The sequence below is a fragment of the Synchiropus splendidus genome, chromosome 3 (genome assembly GCF_027744825.2).
Source record: "Synchiropus splendidus isolate RoL2022-P1 chromosome 3, RoL_Sspl_1.0, whole genome shotgun sequence".
Taxonomy (NCBI): domain Eukaryota; kingdom Metazoa; phylum Chordata; class Actinopteri; order Syngnathiformes; family Callionymidae; genus Synchiropus; species Synchiropus splendidus.
The window spans coordinates 31,620,796-31,641,353 of record NC_071336.1 but is presented as its reverse complement, the minus strand read 5'-3'; the positions used below and the strand labels follow the sequence as shown (position 1 = coordinate 31,641,353).

The window sequence follows — 20,558 nt, the reverse complement described above, 5'->3', positions numbered from 1 at the left end:
TTGGAGCGAGTTTTAATCACCCTTGCCTGCAAGGCTTCCTGGCTCGGCTGGGACTCTCAGCCTGGAGGAGTCACAGCGCAAATGAAAGTTCTGCTGTTGACGCTGCAACCGCAGAGTGACACGAGGGGAGCTCAGGCTTGCTTCCTCTGCTGTATGAAGGTGTTTCGTCTCTCTTTCTAGGAACATTTTGGAGGGGACACGATCAGATCCTGAATCCGTTGTGGACTCACCAGGCATCTCCAGTCCTTAGCTGGGATTTGAACACGCCACCTGCCGAATGGGTGACAGGTCCAGATCAGCAGTCGACGTCTGTACAGACCGCTCTCGGTTTTCGAACGTCCCAGACTTTGAACAAATCAGAGTTCGAATGAAAATTTCGAGATTTTTTTGCTTCTGATTTCGAATGAAAATCCAGAACTCGAACGCCCCCGAAAAAAGCCGGAAAAACCATAACGTGCGCGGACCGATCAGCTGACCCACGAGGCGCTTTGAAATTGTGTATAACGCAGCCTCTGTATGCAGACGTGTCCCGTCTGAACAAATCGCTTCTCGAACGGCCATCTGGAACGGATTGTGGTCGAGAACCCAGGTTGAATGGTATGTCTTTGTACTGTGTGAGGAAACAGGAGTGCCAAAGTAAACCAGTGCCTCCACCTCAAACTCCACAAAGAACGGTTCACACACTCTGGAGTCAGAGTCAGAGGAGTCAGAGATGAAGGTCCTGAGGGTTGACCTTCATGGTGGGGAAGTTTGGAGATGAACCTAGGGAGGGCAGATGTTTAGTGGAGAGATGAGAGGAAGTTGGACCTAGGATGTTGGAGATGAACAAGAAAAGCACCATGAAGTTCAAGATGAAGGAGGACATGAAGTTGTGTCTAGATGATGAAGAAAGAAAGAGGTGAGAGTTCTTTAATGGCCAAAACAGAGGAGGCTGAAGTGAATGGTCTGACTTGAATGCAGGCTGGTTGAGTAGAGAGTTTCTGAACACAGCTGTGTGGCATCCAGCGAGTGTTTATCTGTAATTCCACCCAGCCTCCAGTAATACCCTTCGAGTGTCGTGTTTACACCGCTATTTTTCCGTGTCACGAGCAGATGCTGGCGCCCGAGCATCTCTGGTGGCTCTCATGTCGGCTGCGTGCACTCCACTTCTTTTTCCAGCCGTTGATGTTGGCGGCACACGCGGCAGCGGCCGCCCTCTCTCCAGCAGAAATTCTCTCTCCAGCGGAGCGGCACGGTGTGTGTCTCTCTGGCAGCCGTCCTGTTTGCGAGACTGCCCTTTCTGCCACCAGGCAGCTGCCAACACTGATGTTAGATCCGTCCTCAGGGGCCGCTGATGTGGTTGTTGTCTTGGAGAGGCGTAAACAACCTGCTGATTCTGACTGCTCTGCCAGTCTGTCGGGCTGAGACGGCGTTTTGCTTCCTACGTTTTCCACGCTTGTGTCTCTGCTTCCTCTTCTGTCAGCAGTCCATCTGCTGGTTTTTCCCCGCACTCTGGCGAGATAATGAGACTCAGCACTCTGAGATGGTGTGTGTGTGTGTGAAACAACCTGCCTTCAGTTCACAGTCAGGCGCTACCTGTCCAGGGTTCTGGCTGCATCATCAGTGAGCGCTTATGTTTGAAGGCCTTCATCTTCACTTCAGTCAACAGGAGCCGCTCTTGCTGCTTTTCGCCCGGATGTTGTGGCTCTCTGAAGACTCTCCCTTTGTCATCACATCTGTACGTGACAGGCATCTGCAAAAGTTTTCTTAAAGTGGTGAAGATTGGTGAAAGACAGCAGAAAATGACGTACAGTGGTACCTGGGTTCTCGCCCACAATCCCTTCCAGACGGCCATTCGAGAAGCGATTTGTTCAAAATCTGAATGGATTTTTCCCATGACAATGAATGGAAAAAGAAATGATGCGTTCCAAGCCTTAAACTAGTCTTTTGTAGGAGTGAATGTAGAGTGTGTGCTGCAGGTGGCTGTTCCTCTATGTGTGTGGCCGCTGCATGTGGGAGGGGTTGCCGAGGGAGTGACGTCTCTCCAGAAGTGAAGAGGTGCCCGGTGCGTGTCCAGCTCTGAATGTGCGCTTCTGTGCAGTTTGGCTGTGACAAAGTCATAAACCAAGTCACGCTCTGTCCCAGACTGGCCTCATCCCTGTCCCAGCTCCAGCCCACAACAGGACATCAAACCCTGGAGTGAGCGCTCCAGCACCTCCCCTGTGACACTCTACCACGGTCCAGTGTGGAGACAGGAAAGGTTTTACACCTCAATATGAAGAAGAAACAGTCAGTAAATGTAGCTAACGGGACACAATACACAATAACAAAGCGCCTCGTGGCTCAGCTGATCGGTCCGCACACATTATGGTTTATCCGGCGTTCGAGTTCTGGATTTTCGTTCGAAATACGAAGCAAAAAAATTTTTGTTCAAACTCCGATTTGTTCGAAGTCTGGGACGTTCGAAAACCGAGGTACCACTGTAGTACATTTGGGTTATGATTCAGTTTTGGTGTGTCGCCCCTCTTCCAACCCCGCCTGCACTCTCTTCTTAACCTCCCTTAGTTCTACATGAAAATAATGCAGTTTTCATCAGGAGGGAAATGGAGGAAAAATGTACAATAATGGATGAAAATCAACATTTATTAATATTCATACATACATACATTTTCATTTAGGTTTTTAAATATGATTTAAAACAAAATCCATCTAAACCAATAATCATTATTCTCCCCCCACATCCTGTACGATTTTTCAACATAATATTCTGGCTTGTTTTATTTATCTTCTTGTTTATTAATTTTGTACGGTTATATGACTGTTGACTAATGACTAATATTTAGCCTTGAAGGTGAAGATTTTTTTTTTTAAATAGACTTCATGTTGCTATAAAACTTTTTTAGATTAATATTTTTGTTGCCGGTTTAAAATCAATTCATCAATTTGCACATCCACAAAAAAAAAATGTAAAATATAATTGTGTAAATAAATGTTTTTATATTAGAAAGTGGCTAGTTTTCCCTAAATATTTTAACTACTTTTATTTCTGTACTATGTATGTGTTTATGGATGGATTTATTAATATATGTATTTATTGCAATGGTTACGTTTATGATAATATTAACAGAAATATTCTTCTAATTTATATATATATATTTTAATTATTGTCTCTCTGTTTTTAAGAGTATTTGCTGAAAATATTTGATGTTTTGCCCCTCAATTAATCTCATATTCAATATTTTGTCAAATAGTTTACTTGAAAATGTACGTTTTTTAATCACCTACTCACTGAAATGTGTTTGGTGTTTGAAATAATATTCATTGCGGGCTCTTCAACTGTAAATAACTGTGTATTTATTTGACTTGAGTGACGGCTTCTTCTTTAAATATCTGGGAAGAGCCACCTAAATCCTGCTGGAAGTCTCTTCCTCGCAGAAAAAAAGGCGTCCTATATCGACGCTTTCTCGCGGACAGCAAATCAAACCGCGCGTTTGGAAGCGTGGACTGTCGTTTCCTGCTGGCGGAGCGGGCTGATGTGGGGTCTCCAGCGGAGCCAGGTCCCTCCCTGAGCGCACCCACCCACGCACGCACCGGCTCTGCACACTCCAGGGTCGTGCCTGTGGATCAGGACGCGGATTTAGTCCCGGCAGAAGCGAGCCTCTCTCGGAGACCAGCTCCGCGGCAGCATGAAGGAGAAGAGTCTGATCGAGACGGCGAAGATGCAGGGCAACGTCCTGGTAAGAGCCGCTGCGACTGCGCCTAAAATCCCGGTCCGTCCGTCCTGCGGGTTCCGGCTCCGCGTCCGTCCCGCGCCTCCGTCGCGGAGTTGGAGAAAGTTCCATCTGCTTGTGTGGGGGTCAAGCGCGGGGGTCGGGGTCAGCTGTGACCTTCTGAATATTTCATCCAGCGGTGCAGAAGTGATACGAACTGACTGCAGGCGGATGGATATATGAGTGTGTGTGCGCGCGTATCGAGTTAATATCCGTCCACATATCGCCTTCTGAATCTTTTATTTGGACTGAATATTACACTTGATTTATTATTTACCCATCACCCTCAGAGGCGCAGGTCCGCAGGGCGTCTCCAGAACTTCACACCTATCGCTCCAGTCCAATAGACGCTCAGTTATAACCTCGACTTCTTAAGTTTGGGAAGTGACCCCCAGTTCATCCGAGTCTCACTTTACTTCTGGATGCATCACCTGGATTCATTTTTTAAATAAGGTTCAGTCAAAAGGATGTTTTTATGTTCATAAATAATGTGAGTAGATGATGTAATAACATGGTAATATACATCTGCTGATCTTCATTGTACTGCAACATGGTTGCACCATATTCAAGAAGGTTCCAGCTATGAATGACGTCACATTCATGTTACCTGTCAGATGATCTGGAGTCATGGTCTGGTCTTTATTCCCCGTCAGTGGGAAGCTGCAAACTTCTACTCTGATTCTGTTTACAGCGTTTTTAATCTCAACTTCTAGCTGAAGTCGTGGCGTCGCGTTCTCGACAGGAGCCGCCTGAATTGCGTTGATGTTCTGCTGTATATGTTTGCCTGTTCTCGCAGAATGATCCCGAGATGCGACACAGAAAGTGTCTGTTTCCTGTTGTTTTTTTTTTTGGTAGGAAACTGTTTCTTAGCCCAGTAACATTCTCCAGGATTATGATTCGCAGTCATGCACTATTGGTGTTCGCTGAGTTATTGTCTTTGCTCTTTATCATCATGTATCTTGATATGATACACTTCCTTCTGGTTCTCGCTCCTTGTTTGTTAAACTGAAAAATAGCTTTGATTTCACTTCAAACGAATATGTATTTACGCTGAAGAGATTATATTATTATTACTTTTTCAGTCACCTTCCTTCTCAGATTTAAGTACAGCTACAGGTTTGAGTCCAGCCAGGTTTGGAGTGACCTGGTGTGGTTGCCATGTGCTTGGGTGGGCCTCCTCTCGGCACTCTGGTTTCCTCCCACTCTCCAGAAACATAGTGTACTGACTCGGTTGAAGGCTCAGAATTCATTTAGACTAACATGTAGGGTGACTTTGAGTCTCTCCCTTTCATCTTTTAATAAGAAACAGACGTGGTGCTCCCACTGCTGTGCTACTGAAGATTATTTCTCTGTCTGTTCCTAAATAGAAGGCCAATAGAATTGTCACTCCACTGTTTGCCAGAAAGGCGAGCCAGTGTGACCTGTTAAAAGCCTCTTTGGACAGAGAGTTTTACTGTAGCAACCCTGTGTAGCTACTGTAAAACTCGCTCCTTTGTGGTTGAAGGTGTGTTTCTTTCATCTAAATCTAGTGGTTTTTCTGTGTCTTTTCCGCACTTTCAAACTTCATCGAACTATTGCAATGGCGGTTCGGCCGGCAACATGTGCTCCGTTTTTTTGCTGCTGTCGCCGTGAAACACAACCTTTGCTGGTAACTTCACTTCCCTTTGTCAGATCACCCAACGAAGCTGCTGACATCAAGTATGAAACCATTAGCAGATGAGCGGATCCCGGCTGGACAGAGCTTTTTGGGAGGCGGCCAGAGCGGCTGGACCCACCAAAGAGGAGAAAAGGACGATGTGAGGAGGGTTTATGAGCAGGACTCCGTGGTCTGTAAATCATTTCCCCTCTGACGATGCATGATGCAATTGAAATGCAGTTAGCATGCGGAGATAATGTGATTCCACAAGCAGCCCTGCTCCCTGCCTTTAAACCAGGCTCCCCGCAGACGCTTGACATTTAATGGTTTGTTCTCTTTCTTTCTTTATTTTCCGCTGAGGCAGCCCCAAGGCACGTCAGAAACGCACATGCCGTTGTTTTGTCCCGACCTCTCCGTCGCTCAGGAAGGTCTCGGGTCGCCCCTGGATTCAAGCCGCACACGCTCCTCTGATGGGTATCGATCGCTCCCATTGCTTTATTGACGTCCCTGGAATCGTTCGACCTCCGGAGTCAGGTTCGCGCAGGACGCGCGTTTCTGTTTGTTTTACTTTAGAGGAGCAAAACCCGAAGCACTAGTGAAGGAAGCTAATGAGAATGTGTCACAGTCCGGGTCAGAGCTGCGAAAATAAATGAGTATTCCTCAAGTTAAGAAAAAAGAAGAGCGGTTTCGGGGGGGCGGGGGGGACGTTTGAAGTCAACAAATGAGAGAAGATCAGAGTCCAGCGGGGACTAATGATACAAACAAGAGGGATCACAAAGACTTTTGAAATGAATGGTAAGTCATGCTGAATAACAAAACAACTTGTGAGACTCATGGATTAAGATCACAATGATAGGCAGCGTAGCAAGGGGGTGGGCCACACAGTACCTGACGCGGACTGTGGTGAGAGGCCGACAGAAGTTCTTATATCGTAGGAACACCGAGATATTATATGCCTAAAATGTGGTTTTTTTTGCTGTATGACGGGACGGGAGGTTCTGGTCTGGATGGACCGTAGCCTCCTGCCAGAGGGAAGAGGAACAAACAGTCCGTGACCAGGGTGAGAAGGGTGGAGGGGAAAATGTGTCAAGGGACTTAGCTACAAGGTTCCACTTCCTGGTCAGACGGCCGGTACACCTCGTGATTGGCTGTCCAGGTTATTGCTTTTACCAGCTGTCGCACAAAAATCGGAATCACTGTGCATTAATGAACAAGCGTTTCACGTAGAGTCCGGACTACGTCCTGGTCTGGTGACACTTTAAATGTTGGCGTTTGCTGTTGACGGAAATATGCTTGGTGAACGATACAAAATACAGTGTTCCGCACGTGGTACAAAGTACCGTGGAATCCTTTATCTGAAACTTCACCTGGTTGTTAATGCGACTGTCGGACGTGACGTCATAGCCTGAACACATTCCGTCAGCGGACACATTTGGTCCATACACTGGCGAAGACAATAGGAAAGGAAGGCCTGGTGCGATTTGTTCTCTCTTTGGTGATAAAATGATCCTAGAATCTGGGGGTCACTCCGCTGCTGTATGAGCCGAAATGCTAGAAACAAAGTGACTCAGTTGTCAATTCAACTAACTCTGGAGGTAACATCATTTACTTTTCCAAACTTTGTCTGTCTGTTCAACAATCCCAGAAGGAGAAACACAAAGCTAGTGTCTCAGCGTGATGCCTCCTAAATCACAGAGAGAAGTACTAACAATGTTCTTCTGTCAGAGAGAAGCAGGAAGTGTCTGGACGTGGAGCTTCATCTGTTTGTGTTGCTGTTGTGTTGTTTTCAAAACAGATATACTGCGTTGTGAAATGACCGTAATCCCTCATGTAAACTCGGACGTCGCAGTGGTCAGGACCTTAGAAGCAGAGTCCAACATTTTCTCTTCTCTACGCCCTGCTGTCAGCAGTGGAGGCTGCTGGCAGATGTCCTCCGTCTCCCGACCTGAAGGATGGTGCTCCCATCTGCTCGACAGCTGCTCGGCAGCTCCTTCCTGGTCCGACTCCAGGCGGAGCAGCATTTTGACGTAGGGCCGGCCAACTCAAGCGGGTGGTCCGCTGCACAGTTAATGTGTTTCCGATACAAACCCGATGGCTGCGGGCCAGCGTGTAGGTGTTCCGTCGATAGCTGCGCTGGCTCCTCTCCGCCGCTTCAGAGCGTGCAGAAGCACACGGCCGCCCTGCTTGTCTGCCTCCGCGTGAGCGCTGCTTTATCGATGGCAGCTCCGCACTGCTCTCTGGCTGTGATTCTCCCGGCACCTGGGCTCTGGTTACCTGCCCTCCCTGAAGAGTGACTCAGCGTTTTGATGCTCTCAGTAGTTTGAGAGGCAACAGTAGTTACGGGTTTCATGGATATTCACCGACTGGTGTTTTGGGGTTGTTCAGTGGTAATAATCCTCTAAATCTTACCATTAGTTTTTGAAAAGTAGATGTGAAAACACGTTTCTTTGAGTTAAACTATTATTCATTTTCAACTTTCAGTGTCTTTTTTCCTGTTAACCAAGTCATAAACCACCCGGTCGAACAACTGCATATTTCTCTGGAATATTCTGTGAATGTTAAGCACTTTATCGTATAGTCCATGGAATATTCCACTTCACTTGCTGTATGAGTCACAGTATGTATGAGTAGTTACCAGGTCGTAACTACACACAGGGGAGAGTTAGTCAGTGAAGCCTGTCCGGGTCCCTACGGTGCAATGGTCATCTGTGGCTGGTGTATTTGGCCGAGGCTTTCACTGCTGCAGTGCAGTATGAATGGTGAAACAGTTCATTTGAACTTGGACTCGATCCATGAGTGTCAGTTTGTCACATCAGTCCCCGATTTGGGGACGATCAGCAGGTTCTGGGACCAATTTTTCTGGACATCTCGAGAGCATTTGGGAAGTAAATCGGGGGCAGGTACGTGAGCTGGTTATTGCTGACGTGGCATTGTTTTACTCATTGTTTCAGCCACGGCATCGCTAGTTATTAGCTTTCCTTCTTTGGTTGTGTAAGAACAGACCTGGGCAAAGTGCGACCCGGGGGCCACATGCGGCCCAATGCCTGTATTTTCGTGGCCCTTTTGACGTCAAATAATAGACTAAAATAGACTAAAACTATAACAGATACGTTGTAATTTTTCTGCTTTTTTCTGTTCTTTCTCTTTAAGTCACCACCACCACTTCAGCAGCAAATATAGCATGTTCTTGTTTGAAGACTACAATTTTCTTCTATTCATTGGCCATTTTTTTGTGTTTTTCTTCCCTCTTCCTCAACATACATTAAAGGAATATTGAAAATATATTTTGAAATAATTTTCCTTTTTATCTTGAGCGTTCGGTCCATAGTTATGTTGATTTATATTTAAATTAAGTGCATATAAAATGAAATATTTCAATAGATTTCCTAGAATATTTACACATACATTTAATATCTTTACTTACATTTAATCTTTTTAGGTTCATTTTGTCCTTGTTACTCAATATATGTTTTGGATATTTTCACATCATGTTTTGCAGTCATCGCTTTTTCTGTTGATAGTGGCCCCTCACAACAGTTACAGTTTCTAAAGTGGCCCTTTAGGAAATTGAATTGCCCACCTCTGTGCTAGATAAGACCCATAGTGCTGTCTGATGGCCCGTCCCTCTCTCTTGCGCTCACATTTGACTGCAGTTCTCAGAGAAAACCTTCAATTTACATGTGTTTTTGGGTACCAGCTAACTCACCAGACAACTGACGTTTGTGTGTTTATTCACACATGAATAACAGTACGACTATCTGTGGGCCTCAGGCCTCACGCACCGCACGAAGGCGTCTCATTCGCCCCTCGAATGACTCTGGATTCTCCACTCAGATGAGTTTGCTACCGTGGTCTCAGTTCACTCACAGTTCATTTTTGTTCTTTTTGGTAACATACTGAACACTAACAATGGCGCCCTGACATGAGCAACTAGATGAAACAAAACGACCCAGACCACGGCGTCACCAACACTGGAGCGCGGGGGGAAGCCCCGGTGCCCGCCGAGGACGTCCTGCCGAGGTTTTGTCTCTCACTTGACCAGGACATGTCTCAATGTTCCCCCGATATTGTTGGAAGAGCTTTGTGAAGTTTGTTATTCTGCTTCTGTGGCACTACCTCAGACATAAGCTGGAAAGCTCTGATCACATTCTAAAAGAGAAATGAAAAGATGTGAAAAAAATTAAATGACAGAGCATTTAGTCGGCTCTTGCACTGCAACAAATTCATCTCACTGAGGACGTGTTTGTCTTTTACTGATCATAAATCTTAATAGGAGACTGAATAAGCTCAGACAATATTTACCTCCTCTCACGTGTCACATGAGATGAAGCGGATTGTTGTGCTGACAAGTGGCGTGTATGAGTACAGCAGGGGTCTGATATTACAGTAATATGGCTGTTTTTGTCCCGATTATGTCCCATCTGGACCAAGTGTCAGTGTGTCATCTTATATCACTATGTTACTAGAGAATATGTCTGTGGTCTGTAGTTTTAAAAGCAAATTTGCCTCAATAATCGTCTCTGAAATCTTTGTTTTGTTCCACTTTTTGATCTTTATTTATTTCAACATTTTGCTGTGGGGACAAACCTCGCTCTCAAGCAGCCAATGGTTATAACCCGATACAATAAAAGAAAGAAAGAAATTTTAAAAAATAAATGTTTAAATGCATAAATAAAGAAATGTTGGAATAACAACATGTGTAAATAATTAAATGTACGAATAAATAAAAATCAAAATGTACAAAAATAGCTACCATCCTTCGACAAAAAAATATCAGATGTCTCTTATTTATTTTTCATCTAGACATTTATTTATTTATTTTTAATGATGTCCTTATTGTCCTTCATAGAAAGAAACATCATAATAAATCAATAAGAGGAATGGGTTTGTTGCTCGCGGAACTAAAGTCTCGCATCTGGCTGGACATATGAAGAGACGGACCAGGTGAGGACGGCTACGGGTGAGAAACAGAGTAACTTTTCATCATTTAAAAACAGCGTGTTTTTATTGTCACCAATTCCTCTGTATTGAGGACTTTATGCAAGACTCAGAGGGGAGAGGCGGGGGACACCCTGGACAGGTCTGCAGTCCATCTCAGTTAACTTCTGTATGTTCACATTCATACATGGGAAGAAAAAAATCTGAATTGATAAAATACGCAACCCTCAAGGAAGAGCACAAACACTGCTTATCTGAAATGAGATTATATAACTGCCTACTACAAAATAAACTCTGTAGTGCAGGTCTATTCAGACAAGTCCCTTGGGCGACGTGTGACCTCAGAGTGAACTGGAGTATGAATGCAAATGGGATGAAGGGCGTTTATCTGACAGTGGTGCGGACGGTGAGCGTCATTCAAGCCAGCTCAGGTGTGTTGTTTCTGCTCGACTTCCTCCAGTTCAAGTCTGTAAAGTCTCATGGCGTGACTTCAACGTCGGTCCTCGCACGCCGAGTTCTCCGCTGTGGCCGTTTCTCCTTCGGCTGGATTTGTTTGCCGAGCATCGGAGCGCGGTCGGCAGATGGCGGGAGTTGTCACGGTTTCCCGCGACGGAGTGTGAAATCTTAAGACAAGGTTGTGCGTCCTTCCCGCGAAAACAGCCCTGTCACACTCAGACGAGGCGCTCGTGCGTCTGCTTGAAGATTCCCTGCCAAATAAATCGGAGGATTGATTGAGAGGGAAATGGAGGCGAGTCGTAGAATGGCTGCTGCGTCTGCTATAAAATGAAATGGGAGATTCAGGCCATCAATACGTGTCATTGTTGGTAAATATTTTAATGCCTATATGACATATGAACCAGAGCTGCTGACAGACAACGGCGGGAGGCCGCCATTGATCTCAATTGTAAGTTCTGTTGTGAGAAGCAGCTCAGGGAAGAAGAGTCAAACCGCCTTCAATGAGATGCTTCTTTGACCTGCGTGTTCAGCGCAGACTCTCTCACGTCTGTAACGTTTTGTTTTAGGATCTTCCATCAGTCTGGAGTGACAGGCGTGTCCTTCTGCGTGGCCCATTACAGTGTGTTTATTTTAGGTGCGGGGTGGAGGAGTGGTCTGCCGTGTCTCGCACTGCAGCGTTCAGTGGCTTGGCTTCGCATTGTCAAACAACTGTAGCCAAAGTTGCTAGCAAGTGAATCATGGCGTGTCCAACGTGTGGCCCCGGGACCATAAACAAGTCTTACATTGTCATTGGTTGTTGGGGAAAAAAAAGCTGAGTCAGCTGTTTTTGAATGGGAGTCAAATGGTGGTGCAGATGCTACATTTATTCAGGAGATTTTCCGATCAAGTTTAAGATAATCTGTAGTATGATGTTCCAATTCGTCTTAAAGTATTCGATATTTAAGAGTAGGATTTCAGCGATACAAGGGTTCCTCCCTGCATTATTTCACCCTCTCAGCGTAGGAGTGAAATCTCAGGGCTGGGGTTCAAAGTCCAGCTAAAGCTCTGAACCCTGTAAAGGTGTAAAAAAAAAAAAAAAATCTGAAATCCTCTCACACTACTTCAGATATATATATATATATATATATATATATATATATATATATATATATATATATTTTCTATCATAGAAAGAAACATTATAATAACACTCACACATCTCAGTGTTGGGGTTCAAAGTCGGGCTGAAGCTCTGAACTCTGCGGAGGTGTAAAAATAAATATCTGAAATCCTCTCACACAAATGGGCGACACTACTTCAGCATGGTGCTTCACCAAAATTGTCACCGACACGGTTCCAGTTCCCGGCGGCCGTGTTCAGTTGTGAAAGAACCTGTTGAGACGGAAGTCGAGGAAGTACTGGAAATGATGTTTGACTAAATTAAATAACCGCTTTTTCGGAGTGAGACAGCACCGTGAACATACACAAGATGTATGACTTGGACACACTAGTGTTGTAGTGAAGGCCGAGATAAGGCCGAGGTATTTGGAGGTTGTGACCAAGACAAGACCAAGACAGTTTATATACGGAGTCTCAAACTGATGCACAACTGAGCTGCAGCAGGTGCAGCACACACTGCTTAACCAATCAGGTGTGAGAAACAAGCCGCACCTGACTGACAAACAACAGTCTTCTGAAACCTTATTGGTGTTTGGTGTCCTCCTGACTAGTACTAAACTCGCACCCACCGAGGCCCTTTGTGGATCAGTTTCAGACCCCTGATAAATATCAAAGAAAAACTTCACCAAAACTGAACAAAGAGCCAGAATCCTTCTTTTACCAATTGTGGTAGTTTTCTCTCTGTCCTGACCAGTACTGAACAGAAATAGAGTCCGCCCAGGTCAAGATCGACTGACCGGTCTTGTGACTAAGATCTTCAAGATAGTACTCAAGACCAAGATCTTGAGTACTACAACACTAGGACAAACGCACTTGTTACACACTAGCGTCAATAAAACTGGTCACATGATTGGTGTGGTCACATTATTGAATAAAAGCAAATAGTCCCAGTAGAGAAACAAATGTATATTGAATATTGGAGAGATTTTGCCTGTGTGTTGTTTACTTCCACCTGAGTAACATGTTTTAGTGACGCTTCATTCTACCTCACGTACCCCTCCATTTCAAATGATGTTACCATGTGTTCTTTACATGTGGCTGTTCACCAATATATCCACCAGGGGGAGCAGCCCACAGTCAAAAGTTTATGACAACAACAAACTCCCAAACCAACATGGCGACTGTGGAAGAAGCATTGATCATGTAGCTCTTGCACAAAAGAGGAAACAGAGGCAGCGTTGTAGGAGGTGGTGGTCGGTGAGAACGTTAAATATATGGCCACTGCAGGACGGAGAGTTTCCACCATTGTTATGTCTTCTTCGTGACTCATTAGAGCTACGTATCAAGTAACAGCAACACTGCCCCCAAGGTTAAGTTTTGTAGATGAGGTATCATGAAACAGTGTTGCAGGGTTGATGAAGCAGTGTCCTAATTTTCAGAGGCCACTAGATGGCGCTCTTCGTTTAGAAATGATGTGATGCTTCATTGAATGAGTTGTTCAGGTCCAAACGTTTTACAGCAGACAGCGCCATCTGGTGGCCTCTGAAAATCAGGACCCCGTGTCACGAAGCCTTGGGCAGGCAACAGTCCTGCAGAGAGTCACTGTCCCACCACCAATAAACTCCAGTAACAAATCAACATTACGGCTCCGTAACTGCCGGAAATAACGAGGACCCACATTACCTTTAATAATTCAAACGCTTGATCTGCAATCAGCCGCTCATGTTCGGAAGCTGAACGTCGCTAATGGTTTGTTTACGAGCGTAACCGTCATAGACTGCGAGCACTTATCGCGGGTTAATCACAGTCTTCACTTGAATTCCTCTCAAACGTCCTCGTGGGTCATTGTTTAACGGCGGCAGATGGAGCTGGCAGCGAGCGACAGTCCACCTCTCCGTCCTGTTATTGTTCCAGTGGTAAACGGCAGAGTCGCAGAGTGTGGCGGGAAATATTCCCATGGAGGTCAGTGCTTCACTGCGGGCTCCTTAGACATAAGAAGAACATGTGCTCAACCCATCGATGTCATTGTCTGTGTGGGAGATACTGTGTATCTGTGAGTCAGACAAGTCACAAGTGACACATGGCACCATGCTCGAGAGGAGCACTGAGTTAGTGCTCATTTTGTTGCCCACTTTTCAGTCAAGTCTTAGGGCCTGTCCCAGTTCTCACAGTTCAACACTGGGTTTTGCTTGTACACGTGTCAGTGTAGTGTGTCCCAATTCTCCTCAGACCGAGGGCACTCGCCGTTCACCACTTGAACTGATCCCTTCAAACCCAGGGAGCTCCAGAGCTGACTCGAAACCAAGTGGGAAGATGAAGTGTGGATAGATTTCCAGTATGGGGCGCCGAATATAAATATGAAGACACCCGTTTTTTTCCAGATTTAGCAGAAATCTTTGGCAATATTTTCACTGATACAGCAAATATTTGTTACACATGATGCACTACGCTTTAATGGTTCATCTCTGTAGGTGTTAAATAAATGCTAAATCTAAATCTAAATATTAGATGTAAAACCAAAATCCCAGTTTTAAGGATTTACCCCCCCAAATTCACAGACTTCCAGTGGACGGTCAGAGGAGCTGAGGTGCAGTGTCTAAATCAGCAAAACTGAAATTTAAGACTTAGATTTAGACCTAACATTTAGATTTAACTTTCAGATTTAATATTTAGATTTAGATTTAATATTTAGATTTTGATTTTGCACTTACAGAGATGAAACAATGGGAGGTAACATGAAAGTGCAGTGTCTCACATGTAACAAATATTTGCTAAATCTGTGAAAATATTGCCAAAGATTTCTGCAAAATCAGGAAAAAAACGGTTGACTTCATATTTCCATCTGGCGCCCCATATCCCAGGACACCAACGTGTGAATTCAACATGACTTAAAAACAATGTGGCATAAGACAATGGTGACATTTTAGTAAGAAGGACGACTCCTCTGTTACTTTACTTTCTCCTCGTATCACACGATAGTGACCTAGATGGTCGACAACAACAACAACAACAGTTAGCTAGCATCCAGGCTAATGTTAACAATAAATGTATCACTGCAAAATAGCAACGACGTCAGCTTCAGCTCCGCCCATTTCTCCTCCTCTCGTTCACCAAACCAAGTGAGATGATCATCGCAGATGCAAGAGGTTGTACAAACGCTGGAGCTGCCATTTCCAAAACGTCTCCAATACACAACATAAGGTAAACAAAACACAGCACAGCAGGCAATGGCGCTTACGCTGTCTTTACGTATGACGTAAGCAAAGTGTTGCGAGCTATCCCGATCCTTGGGGACGTCTTTGTCCACTCCGCCAAACCATCCGTCCTCCCTAAATTTGCCTCCATTTCTGGTTCAGTAGTGGACCGTCTTGAATTTTAAAGAACTTACTAGAACACTCTTGTTAGATTTCCGACACGAAGTGGTTAATTTAAAACAAGTGGGACTCATTTTGTTTGCATGTGGACGATTACGAATGTCTGACTCATCTTCATGTTGCTTCAGGTGTTTCGAGCTCCTCTGAATCCCCCAAATCCCTCACGGTGAACGCGCGTCTCATCTCTGCCTAACTTTCGCCCTCTCATGAATAGAAATGTCCCACATAAATTTCCCTCCGCAGGATCCTGTACCTGCCTCCTCCTGTCTGCTGCACCTTCTCCCCAGACCCGAGCAATCAATCACCACTTAGCCAGGCCGAGGAATGAGTATCCAGCAGCGGAATATTTCATCCGTCCCGCCCCGTCCTTCCCCGCAGTGTTAGCATCCCGAGGAGTCGGGGTCTTGATGTTGGTGCCCACGAGCGGGGGCACTAACTGGGCCGGATCCAGGACCCGAGCTGGTTCTCCTCTGCGCTCACCGGAGTCAGAGTCTGTTCCAGGCTGCTCAGTATGCACGCGCTGTTTTGACTGACTGTTTTTTTATGAGGCACATTGACAAAGTGAGTCCAGGTAGAAAGCCATTATCTTCTATTGATTTTCATCACACAAAGTCATGAAGGATGAAATGGAGATTAGGGAAGATAGAAGAGGAGGAGGAGTGTGTTAAAGGAGGAGACTGTTATTGTTTCCCGACTTCGCTTAACAGTTCCAACACTTACCTTTTTTTAAAACAGATGGATTAGGTGTGGATTTATAATGTAGCCATTAGCAAAAGAGGCTCATTGAAGTTTTCATCTGCGACTTTCACTGATGTTATTGTTTGATATTTGAGTTTTTCTGTGTCAGATATGTTTTTTGCAATGCTGAGTGCCACCTTGTAACTGTTGAAACTCAAGCAACCAGCGAAAGTATTGTTACATAAAGTGTCCAATATTTATGGAAATGAAATTCCAAAGTCCCTTCGTAAACTCCTGGAAAATCCAGCCTCCATGGAGGATCCACACTAAATAAGGGTCCCAAATGAAGAGGAGCTGGTCTGGGACTCAAACACTGGTGAAGAAGATCCATATTTTCCTCTGCATTTCAACTTTAAGGTTGATCCAAATGACCCATGTTGTTCTCATCGAAACTTACTTTCACACCAGTCAGTCACCGATTCCAATAGCACCTCATCGTACAGCGTGATGTCCAGAAAAACATCCGTGATGGAGAGGATTATGTTTAAAAAACTTCAGGATAGAAGCACTGTGTCCACACATTTAACTTAGACTAGAAAATCCGGGTATGAAATATTAAAACCTGTGGTTTATTAGATGGTTCCACCTTCATTAAAATACATTGTCTATCACCTATCTGCAAGCTGAGGGACGTTTACCGTAGTTTCTGGACTATAAGCCGCTACTTTTTTCTCGCAAAATATTGAACCTGGCACATCAAACCAATGAAATCACAGGCGTTTTATTGACCTTAAAGTGCTCAAAACGTGCTGCTCGTGTGTCTATAGCTCCAGCAACAGAGCCGAACTCCTGGAGGACCGGAGAGGAGAAGCAGCAGCTGAGACCAGCTGTGGTGTCGGAACTTGGGACACTCAACACACAAACAGCACATTTGAGCACTTTAATGTCAATAAAAGATGTGAGGAGTTGATGGTTCCAGTTCAGAACATCGCCCAGTTTGTTTCACGAGTCAGTCTCCGTGCTGGAGCCCGTTTTCCAAACCAGTTTAGAAGTGATCCTCATGCACTGACCGATCTACAGCGCAGACAGCACCACACCTTATAGACCTCTGCCTCTTATGGATGAAGAAGATCTATTTTCCCATGTAGATTTAGTGGATGGGGCTAATATTCTGGTGCCCTTTATATCCAAATTCACATTGACGGTCAAGTATTAGCTGTATTTAGCGCCCCCTGTTGAAATCTGGCAGAAGAACGGTCGGAGATGTTCAACCTTAAAAGTTTCTTCTCACCAGGCAGTTTCAGGATAAGCATTTTCAAAATGGTTTCAGTTGGATTCAGACACGCTTCTCTTCTTTGTTCCGCAATTTCATCTCCAGACAAGAGCCGTTCAAAGAAACCTGCGTTTTGCAAGTCAGAGTCTTTATTGCCGCCGCTAATTTCCATCACACACACTTTTCTGTGACCTTGAGCGTGGAAGTGAAGGTTAAAAAACATCCTCGCTGATGGATTACTCATCTCAGGAAGAAGTTTCACCAGTGCATTTTCATCCACTGGCATTAGATTAATTGGAGCCGCGTGCAAGGACAAAAATTAATCTGAAATATGCCATTTTCAAGCGGCGGATGGCAGCAAGCGAAAAAAAAAAGTGTGTTTTCAAGTTAATATCGGGATGATTTATGCAGTATTCCACGTGGGACTGATATCGTAAATGGACGTGGTAATTAACAGCCAATTTAGCCGTCGATCGCCATGGCAACAAGGTGAAGGGCTGATGTTGGGCGACGACGGGCGCTTGAGTCCACAGCGAGGTGTCCGGGTAATGAAAACACAAGATGACAGAGACGTCTGGGCGCGCGTGCGCCGGGCATTAATGAAGAGTTCCAGCGGCGGCACTTGTTAGGACGCCGACGTGGTGAGCTGCTTCTCACCACTTACTGGTGACACCCAGTGTAATTGTGTTTCACAGGCAGACGGGGGAATCGGCGGGCAGAGGACGCCATTGTTCACTTTGACAGCCAAAGTTTTTAAACGTCCCATCTGTCCGATCGGAGACGAGACGCTGTTGACGGAGGAATTAAATGGCCGCTCATTGTCAGAACTGTCAGAGCCCGGCTCACATGTATTTAGAGTCCAAGTTTTGCCAAGTGAGCAAAGTTTCAAAGTGCTGGACTGAAGAAGCAGCACGGAGCGGCGTCATGGTTAACGCCACACTTGTGGTTTTGCTGTTGTTTATCGTTGCTTTTTTAATACATAGTTCAATGTCGTATATGTCAGCGGTTCTTAACCTTTTTGATCTCGGGGCCCACCTTTCCCAGATCACGTAGGCGCGGGGCCCATACGAGTCATAGAACTGATTCATTGCTCTTGATTTCATTTGTGTTCAATCACCATATTTCATCTACTTACACGTGAACAAACCAAAACCTTGTGAAATGACATGCAACCATGTGATCCTCGCAAAGATATTTGTCATCGAAAAGTCCAACCAGCAGCAGAACCAGGTGAAAGTCATGTTCATAAAATTTATTAAAGAAAAAAAAAAGAAAAAAAATACGCTTGACGGAAACTGTTGAGAAAATTGGAAAAACTGAATAAAATTTAGAATAAAATAAATATAATAAAACCAGGTCTAAATATCTTGAAATAAAAATAACATTTTTTTTTATTTAAACTCCAAAGAGGATATAAGTAAATGAAGCTATCGCCACAAAATGTCCTAATTCATTTTCAAAACTGCTTCAACAGGTGCCTTCATGAACATTGTTTACTGTTGGGGAAGACATCACTTTCTTTTTTTCTTCTCAAGAACTTCTCCATAGTCGGTAACTATCACAGATTTGCAGCTGTCAAGTCAATTCAGTGACTCACTACTGCCACCATACGTGGCTCATGGATTAGAACTGAGCGTCTCGCGGCCCAATGGTGTAAAACAAATCGATCGGAATCACCAACCTAAACTGACTTCTTTATAGTAGTTTATATGTGTTAAATACAGTGGTGCCCCTGGACCTATCGCTTCAGAAGTGTCGCTGTGGAAGTGAAATCAGAATCCAAAGGCGAAGTCAATCCAAATGTAGTCCACTTGACAAGCAGAAACAAATCAAGTCCAAGTCTCATGTCACAGGCTCAGGAGACTGAAACGCAGGAAGTATGAGAGTCGAGACAGGCGGCGTTTAGTACGCAAAAGGGCGGAGCCAACACAAACGGGAGGCAGCGCAAAGTTCAAAACAGGAACAAAAGGAGTCTCTGACGGAGATCAAACCAGGGCGCGGAGGCTGAAGCGAGGGCCGTGTGGAGGCATCGTCCAAACAAAACCTTGCTAACTGGGAACAAAAAACTGGGGGAAAAAAAACAAAAACACATTGCGGCAGGTGCAGCAGAGATGCGGTTAGTTTGTTTCACTTTGTAAGTGATGCCCAGCCATCACCACCACTGTTGGTTGAGAGATGAGGAGGAGTATCTCCTGTGGATCAGACAGACATCTGTAAAAGTGAGGTGATTCCCTCTGGCCGCCACATGATGGCATCATCATATACACATTAGATGAGTGATTTACTTCCATCCCAAGCTCATCTTTGACTCACTTTTCTCTTTACTTTTCTCTCAAGCTCCAACCTTTTAAAATAGCGAGTCACAGTGGAATTTTTTTTTTTATAAAAACTGGAGCCTAACGGACTTAAATAGTTTATTTTTTTTAAGGAGGTATTTGTTGCGGCTCCGAATGAAAGCAGTGTGTTTGAATGATTTCCAATCCTGTTCCGCCTGATGCGCGTCGAAGGTGAAGTGACAAAGTAAATGTAAACGATGGAGCGCTCTGACGTGAAGTTTGTGTTTTGCTCCGGTGAACATCAGCGTATTGAACCGTTTCCTCCCCAGACTCCCGTGTCACCAGGCGACCTATGATTAATCGCAGCCATTTCCTTCCTGGCAAGTCAAGACGGGGAAACTGCCGACTTGAATTCTGGGTAATGATGTACAGCTGGGGCCTAACAGGGTTGGTAGGCTGCCGCTCCGTGCGGCAGGACTCGGGCGGCGAGCGCCGACATCAATTCCATTAGCCGCTCCTTTTCTTCTGCGCCCGGCGCTGGTCCGTCTTGGAAATAAGCCGCTTGTGTTGGTCGGTTATGACAAGAGACAGACGCCCGCGTCCTGCTGGTGCGCCGGCGTCCCGCTCCCTGTCGTGTGGCACAGTTGCCATGGGCGGTCCCCCGGTGAGACTCGCTGTCTAATGAGATCATTAAAGCTAGCCAGACAGAAAATGAAAAAGTACCTGTTGTAGTGGTTGTGTATTCCCTAAACAGTGGAGGTATGGGACCCCCAGGCGCCGCCCGCCTCTGCGAAATTAAGATGCGAGTGTCCAAGCCTCGTGTCGCCGATTCATTCATAATTATGGTATGGATTTGAGGGACGCTCTTGAATGAATCGGAGGGTACCTGAACGCCTCGCAGGCTGCCGCTCCTCTCCGGCGGGAATATTACAATATTCAGCTCTTTATGGTTCATCAGAATTCAGATGAGATAGGAAAAAAAGGAGCCGGCATCAAAATGCAAAGGCTGGTGGGTAGGAACTCGGCATCTGATAGCCAGCCATGACTCACTCTCTCAAAAGCTGCGGATTGGAAATGGAG

The 20,558-nt window shown here is 45.1% G+C and overlaps 1 protein-coding gene across 2 annotated transcripts in view; it reads left to right on the top strand.

The window, feature by feature from the left end:
- Window positions 1–20,558, top strand: part of LOC128755895 (dipeptidyl aminopeptidase-like protein 6) — a 261,376-nt gene that overhangs the window by 26,415 nt on the left and 214,403 nt on the right. Inside the window, exon 1 of one of the 2 annotated variants that reach the window (XM_053859999.1) lies at window positions 3,595–3,716. The exons of the other annotated variant lie outside the window; for it this stretch is intronic. Within the exon in view, the coding sequence (XP_053715974.1) occupies window positions 3,666–3,716 (51 nt within the window). The 5' untranslated portion in view covers window positions 3,595–3,665. Of the gene's footprint in view, window positions 1–3,594; window positions 3,717–20,558 lie in introns of those variants that run through there. 2 annotated transcript variants of the gene reach the window in all.